General features: G+C 34.2%; 2 protein-coding genes across 10 annotated transcripts in view; both read right to left on the reverse strand.

Annotated features, from left to right (window-relative positions):
- LOC147548512 (uncharacterized) overlaps positions 1-535 on the reverse strand; it is a 29,372-nt gene extending 28,837 nt beyond the window's left edge. For 4 of the 9 annotated variants that reach the window (XM_086664906.1, XM_086664911.1, XM_086664903.1 and 1 more), the window contains exon 1: positions 279-532. The gene's annotated coding sequence lies outside the window, so the exon portion shown is untranslated. Of the gene's footprint in view, positions 1-65; positions 141-278 lie in introns of all 9 variants that reach the window. The other 5 variants (XM_086664902.1, XM_086664910.1, XM_086664909.1 and 2 more) reach the window with 4 other exon arrangements.
- Positions 536-1,489: 954 nt separating this feature from the next.
- Positions 1,490-5,894, reverse strand: LOC147548513 (geraniol 8-hydroxylase-like). The gene is made up of 3 exons (XM_086664901.1): positions 4,742-5,894; positions 2,504-2,962; positions 1,490-2,217 (listed from the first exon to the last, which is right to left on the reverse strand). The coding sequence occupies exons 1-3, from the start codon at positions 5,240-5,242 to the stop codon at positions 1,597-1,599; spliced, it is 1,581 nt and encodes a 526-aa protein (XP_086521027.1). The 5' UTR covers positions 5,243-5,894; the 3' UTR covers positions 1,490-1,596.
- Positions 5,895-7,205: the final 1,311 nt, after the last annotated feature.

The following is a 7,205-nucleotide window of genomic DNA, read 5'->3' on the forward strand; positions in this document are numbered from 1 at the left end:
TAGGGCTTTCAGTTGAAGGATCAAAAGTGGACAGAAAACCCAAAGTTAAAATTCAGTTAACTAACCTCTAATCTGAAGTGTGATGAGTCCGAAGAAATTCCAGAAAAAGTTTCTTGAAGGGATTAAAGGCCAAGCTAAACCTAAACTTATAAAATTTTCTCGAAGGGATTAAATCCCAAGCTAAACCTAAACTTATAAAATCTGAACTGACTTTAAAGTTTCTTGAAGGAAATTAAGAAAAAGAACAATATAGATTAAGAAAACAATGTACTACTGACCTTCACTTTGGGTTTTGATTACAAACTAAGATTTATAACTTCGCCCAAAAGATTTATAGCTTGTAGGTTTGCAGAGAAGGTTTTGATTACAAACTAAGATTTATAAATTCGCCCAAAAGATTTATAGCTTGTAGGTTTTCTCTTGAGAAATCAAACTAAGATTTTGGATATAGACTTCAAATTGAGATACAGAGATCTTCGGGAGAAGTTAGGGAGTTTCAAAACTAAATCTTCTGAATTATTGTATGAACCGTGGGGAGAATTTAGGGATCGTGGGTAGGTTGGAGAGATAATAGGGAGATGATTAAATTGACTATAATACCCTCTTTTTTTTAGTCTATTTACCAAAGCGTGTTTTGTATGTGCCGTTGGATCTAATCAAAAGTAAATCTCTAAAATAAAATAGACGGCCAGACTTATCCCCTGGATAACCGACTGAGCTGTTTTAATATAATAGATAGCAAGTTAAAATTCAGTTAACTAACCTCTAATCTGAAGTGTGATGAGTCCGAAGAAATTCCAGAAAAAGTTTCTTGAAGGGATTAAAGGCCAAGCTAAACCTAAACTTATAAAATTTTCTCGAAGGGATTAAATCCCAAGCTAAACCTAAACTTATAAAATCTGAACTGACTTTAAAGTTTCTTGAAGGAAATTAAGAAAAAGAACAATATAGATTAAGAAAACAATGTACTACTGACCTTCACTTTGGGTTTTGATTACAAACTAAGATTTATAACTTCGCCCAAAAGATTTATAGCTTGTAGGTTTGCAGAGAAGGTTTTGATTACAAACTAAGATTTATAAATTCGCCCAAAAGATTTATAGCTTGTAGGTTTTCTCTTGAGAAATCAAACTAAGATTTTGGATATAGACTTCAAATTGAGATACAGAGATCTTCGGGAGAAGTTAGGGAGTTTCAAAACTAAATCTTCTGAATTATTGTATGAACCGTGGGGAGAATTTAGGGATCGTGGGTAGGTTGGAGAGATAATAGGGAGATGATTAAATTGACTATAATACCCTCTTTTTTTTAGTCTATTTACCAAAGCGTGTTTTGTATGTGCCGTTGGATCTAATCAAAAGTAAATCTCTAAAATAAAATAGACGGCCAGACTTATCCCCTGGATAACCGACTGAGCTGTTTTAATATAATAGATAGCAAGTATTTCACTAGGGTTGTAAGGATGTCACTTGAATTTAAAAATCTAGTGTTTTTGTTTTTTTGCAGGAAAATCACTTCAAGTAATTAAATTCCCAAAAAACATTCATTACTTACTAAATTGTAAATCAAACACAAAACCATCCCTTTTTAGGTTCCCTAAACCTGATAAACAGAAGTATTCAAGCGAGGAATGGGTACCCCATTCAAAACCTTATCCTTTTGTAGAGTAATTCCAACTTTCTCTTTCATATCTTGTAAGATTTCAGCTGAGAAGTCCCATTCATAAGCATGAAGCAATGAAGCTAATGAATAATGTACCATTCGGTGCCCTAGAGGCATTCCTACACAAGATCTTCGGCCAGTCCCGAATGGCAATATCTCGAAATCTTGTCCCTTCACATCAATGTCTAAATCCAAGAACCTTTCAGGTTTGAACTCACATGGGTCCTCCCATACATTTGGGTCCCTAGCCATTCCCCACACGTTCACGAAAACTATTGCGTGTTTGGGTACGTGATAACCACAAACATCGGTAGCTTCATTTGTTCGTCTAGGAATCAAGAGAGGAACACCGGGATGTAAGCGGAAGGTTTCTTTAACTGCTGCTTGGAAGTAAGTGAGTTTTGGGATATCGGATTCTTCCACGAATCTGTCTTTGCCAACGACTTCGTCGAACTCAGCTAATATTTTCTTGTAGACTTCTGGTTTCCTAAGGATTTCTGTCATTCCCCATTCCACAGTACTTGAAGAAGTATCTGTTCCTGCAACAAACATGTCCTGTCCAAGCAAAAGAAAGCAAGAAATGAGGACTCATATTTCCGGTCCTGATATATAGCGATAAAAGGACTGGTCTTTAATGCGTGCCACCATCTAGAACGAGTTCTACCTAAATGTGGCTCACGTTCGCTGAAAATTCAGCGTTTTAAGACTTCAAACTAGTATATATTTTTCTAATCTATACCGAAAATAATGTATTCATGCCTTATGAAAAATTCATAATCGATATAACCTAAGAAATAGAGAAATTAGGATAGACATAAATGAAGAATGATGAAATACTTACAGAAAGCATTCCTTTGATATCATCCCTAGAGAATTCCTTCAATTCATCATCATTCTTCTTCTCACTCTTGTAATTCAAGAACACGTCCAACATATCCAACCTTCCATTTGCATTCATCTTCAAACCTTTCTTCCTTTCTTCCACCCTCTCATCAATTAATTTCTCAAAGAAATCATCAAATTTCTTCACAACTTTCCAAACCCTTCTCTTCAATCCTTGTGGGTCAAATACTTTTAAAAATGGAATCAAATCAGCCACATTGGGTGCACCCACAACTTCCAAAATCTCCCACACCATTTCTTTGATTTCCTTTCCTTCTTTTCTTGAACTATCAAATAAACTCTTTGAGCAAACAAGATTGCTTATAAGATTTAAAGATACCACAAATGTAGAATCTGCAAGGTTCACTTTTGTCTTTGTCTTTGAAGCTATGTAGAGTGAATTCAATAATTTTCCCACCTAAAAATTTTAAAACAAGTAAAATAATTACAAAATGACTCCATCCACCTAAATTCATGCTTCCAAAAAAGAAGAATCAAACTATTAGTACAACAAATTATAACAATTATATACACAATCCATTCAATTTGAGTGGTCCTAGTTACATCGATCTCAAAGTATTTTGAAGTTAGTAAAACAAATAAATAAAGATACGGCCAAAATTGTGTTAAATAAATGTTTTTAATATATAATTGTTGTAATTTTGTTATACTGATCGTTTGTTATTTATAAAATTTGTTAATATAACTTTGGAAGATAAGAGATCGAAGAAATAGCCCCATGTCACAATAGTGTAAGACCACTAGAAATTTTTTTTTTTTTTGATGAGATAAGACCACTAGAATTGGGAATGAATGTGGTCCTACATAAAATATGAGGAAGAAGGGGATGGTACTTCACACTCAACCAACCATGATTGATACCTTGGTCTAACCAGTAGTCATCTCATTTTCAAACACATAAGCATGGGCCAGACTTAGACATGAATCAAAGTATATTTGTCGATAGAAAATTAGTACTATTTCTCCTCTACTCTTAATTAGAGTATCTCCCCAAGCTCATGTGACATCAACTTCACCACATTCTTTTATAACTTATGTTTAAACTTTAGTAGTTTGAAATAACTATGCAAATTAAAACACTAATTGTTTGAATAAGATTTTACTAACAAAAGAAAATTATTTATCAATAAAATCACAACAACTGCTAAATATGATTGTTTTATAGAGACGACTTTTTAAAAGTAATTTCTTATTTTTTAAAATTCATAACTTTTTCCAAACAATTAGACACAAGAAAAATATAATATTTTGTATAATTGTCGAAAATTTGTTGTATCTATAGAAAAAATCTCGATACAACAAACTTACAACAATTATGCAACATATTTTATCTTCTTCATTCAAGTTTCTCTCTGTACGTTATAGAGATAATTAAAAACAATAAATAAAATGACAGAGAAAAAAAAAACTTGTATCTAGGAAAATGTAATCTAGTTCATGTTGAAAATTTGTTGTCCCAATCTTTTTTTTGTCGTTAAGTGTAGATTGTTCTCAAAATCATGTTATATGTGGGACTATTTTTTGGTTTGATACACCTAACATGTACTAATCTAAACAAAAACGAAAGTATCATTTGGCCGAAAACCCCCAATTTGACGACCACAAGATGACGCTGATGGGTCGGGAATAGTGTTTCTGAAATGAAGCAGATATATGTACCGCCTCCACATGCCCATATATATTGCTATCTTTTATATGACAAGGGGCAAAATTTTCATTTCACATATATGAAAGGACAATTTACCCCATGTTTATACAAGACATCATGTAGCAAGTGATGGGGTTGTACATAAGTCATTTTCATTTGTCAAACAACAAAGTTACACGACCCATCTCCTTGGACTCCCACATGAACCGCATGTTAGAGAAACAAAAGTTTCTCTCTTAACGTGACTGAACATGTGAGAGGAGAAAGAAATCTTTGTTTCTCTCGCACGCGGTTCAAGTGAAAGTCCAAGGAGACGGTTGAGTATACTTTTTGTTTGTGAAACAATAAAGAACAAGAAAAGCTGCCGAAAATTGCAGCTATTTTCCAGTCCATTACTGATAATATTCTTCACCCAAGATTGAAAATGGATCACCAAAATCAAATCGTAAAACCCACAATTAATTACTCAAAAACCAAAATTTGAAAAAAAAAACAGATAGAGAGATCTAGAGAGAAAAAGAAATTAACCTGTTCTTTACGAGCTGGTTGAAAGAGTTCAAGAGCACGAGTAGAAAATAACTCAGTAGTTAAAATCTTACGTAGAAGTCTCCACCTTGATCCATAAGGAACAAATACAAGTGAAGTTGCATCATAAGTTACACATCTAACTGCCTCTGTTATTGTACGACTTGAAAAAGTTGCATCTTGATGTTTAAGAATCTCTTTAGTCATCGCCGGCGACGATACAACGATTGCCGCTTTCTGACCCATTTTCAGGCTATAAATTGGTCCATACTTTTTAGCTAAATGAAATAGATCTTCATGAAGACGATCTGTTAAATAAGGGAGGTAACCTAATATTGGCCATCCAATTGGACCTGGTGGTGAATTTCTCCAATTTCTACGGCGAAGGAATACTGGGAGTAGGAAAAATGCTAAGACGGAGGCGACTATGGAGGCGGTGGTGGATAATGGGAGGGAGGAGATGTAGGTGGTGGTGGTGGTGATTAGAGGCTTCAGCTGATCCATTTTCCGGTCACCTGACTAAATTCAGTCAAGAGTTGTGGAATTTGGAGGTTTTGTCAGTGTTGTTTTATAACTTTGTATTGGGTGCTATATTAATCAAAGTTACGCTAATGCCCTTGTTCTCAACTATAATTACGTTTTAGCCGGATGGCTGATTATTGTTACTCAACTTGGATTAAAATACCTTCATCAAAAAAAAAAAAATTGGATTAAAATATGAATAGAACAATAGTTTAACCCTTCTCTCTCTCCTTATATATAAAAATGACCGTATGCCCCGCCAGTATCCTTGCTGAACTCCGGTTGAGTGACGTGATCGGGCCAGATTTAGAAAGAAAAAGTGAAAAACTCTCTCTTTAGATTTGGACTGATCACGTCACCAGACCGAGATTCAACCGGGAGACTGACCGGACATACCATCACGGTCGGTATACATATGCATTTGGGTTGGGGATTTGGACGTATGAGAATAAAATGACTACTCTATCCGTAAGGGTTCACAAAGGACGATTCTTCACAAAAACGATGCGATCCAACCTGTTTAGAAGCATGGTTATTTAAACAACAACGTTATAAATGTGACAGTAGAGCACATGCACCATGAAAATACGATGTGCGAGTTGGCAACATTTTGGCAAGGTCTAGCATCATTACACTAAGAGCATCTCCAATGCAAAACTCAACAAAAACTCAATTAATCCAATGTGTCAAGTATGAGTTGAGTTTCTCTTTCCTAAGTTGCACTATTGAGATACTCAATTCAAAATTCATCTCCAATGCAACACTTAAAAAAACTCAACATTTACTTTAGATTTGCTTTTGGTTCTTATTTTAATATATAAAATGTTGATGTGGACCAATTGAGACACAACAATAAATGTTGAGATACTCAAAAGAAAACTCAACAATTGAGTTTTCTTTTGAGTATCTTAAAATTTATTGTTGCCACATCATATTAAGATTCTAGTTGAGTGTTGCATTGGAGAGTGTTTTTTGTCAAAAACTCAAGTAGTCCTATGTGTCAAATTGAGTTTTGTAAGTTGAGTGTTGCATTGGAGATGCTCTAAGAACGGCAAAACTGCTAGCTAGGGAACTTTTACCATAAAACGTGAAATGCCATGAAATGTGGGACCTGCCCCCACCACATGCCCAACTTGATTCAGAATTTTGTGTGGTCTGTGATGATCTCATCAACTTGCTTTGGTTTGGAAGTACTGGCAGAAAAATTTAGAAGTTATTCATAATAACTATCCGTAGGTCATCATGAAATACGTAATTGGTCTCTCGTCCGCGATAATTTTTTCATAAAAACTCAAATCGTTCTACGCGCACTCTGGCTTTCATTTTGTGTGAATAGAACTTACAAAATTAAAATGAGAGATTTTATAGAGCTTCCTCATTTTTGTTAAAAGGGCCTCCCTCTATGATAATTTACCAAGTGAAAGCCTTCTAAAATTGGTTGAACCTAAAACTTCCCAATTAAAATTGATTGAACCTAAATTGGTTGAATTATTTTAAAAGTTAGAATGTTTGTTATCCACTCTAAAGTATCATGTTTGAAATAAAGGAGACGGAGGGAGAGAAGGCGATGGAGGTGTTGTGGTGGTGAAGTGAAAAGATGGAGATATGAATTTTCTTACATTTCAGATGGTACAATCATCATTTGGGACATTATTAAATGAGTAGAATTTTATTCCGCTCACAAAGATATTAATTATAGAAAACGGTTGTTTGGATCAATAAATTATTCACAATAACTAAAAAAACAAGAAATCTTTTCTATTCACCAGAAGCTACCAAAAATACTATGGATAATAATACGTAAAGTTAAAAATAATATGTGAAATTGTTAATCAGGTCATTTTAATATTTTGGTTCCCAAACTACCCTTCTACATTAAAAGTCAATTTCTCCCAAAAAACCCCAAAATTTTTAAGACATTACTTCTCTATGCTAGCTTCTTGTT

Source organism: Eschscholzia californica, unplaced genomic scaffold, assembly GCF_041429995.1.
Source record: "Eschscholzia californica isolate CP2 unplaced genomic scaffold, dmEscCali1.0.p SCAF_3, whole genome shotgun sequence".
NCBI lineage: Eukaryota > Viridiplantae > Streptophyta > Magnoliopsida > Ranunculales > Papaveraceae > Eschscholzia > Eschscholzia californica.

Bases quoted from the DNA above. Each gene is read 5' to 3' on its own strand.
- LOC147548513 (XM_086664901.1), bottom strand. From the start codon at position 5,242: ATGGATCAGCTGAAGCCTCTAATCACCACCACCACCACCTACATCTCC. The intron at 2,963-4,741 runs GTTAATTTCTTT...TAAAATTTTTAG, and splicing joins AACCAGCTCGTAAAGAACAG to GTGGGAAAATTATTGAATTC. The intron at 2,218-2,503 runs GTAAGTATTTCA...TTGCTTGGACAG, and splicing joins ATATCAAAGGAATGCTTTCT to GACATGTTTGTTGCAGGAAC.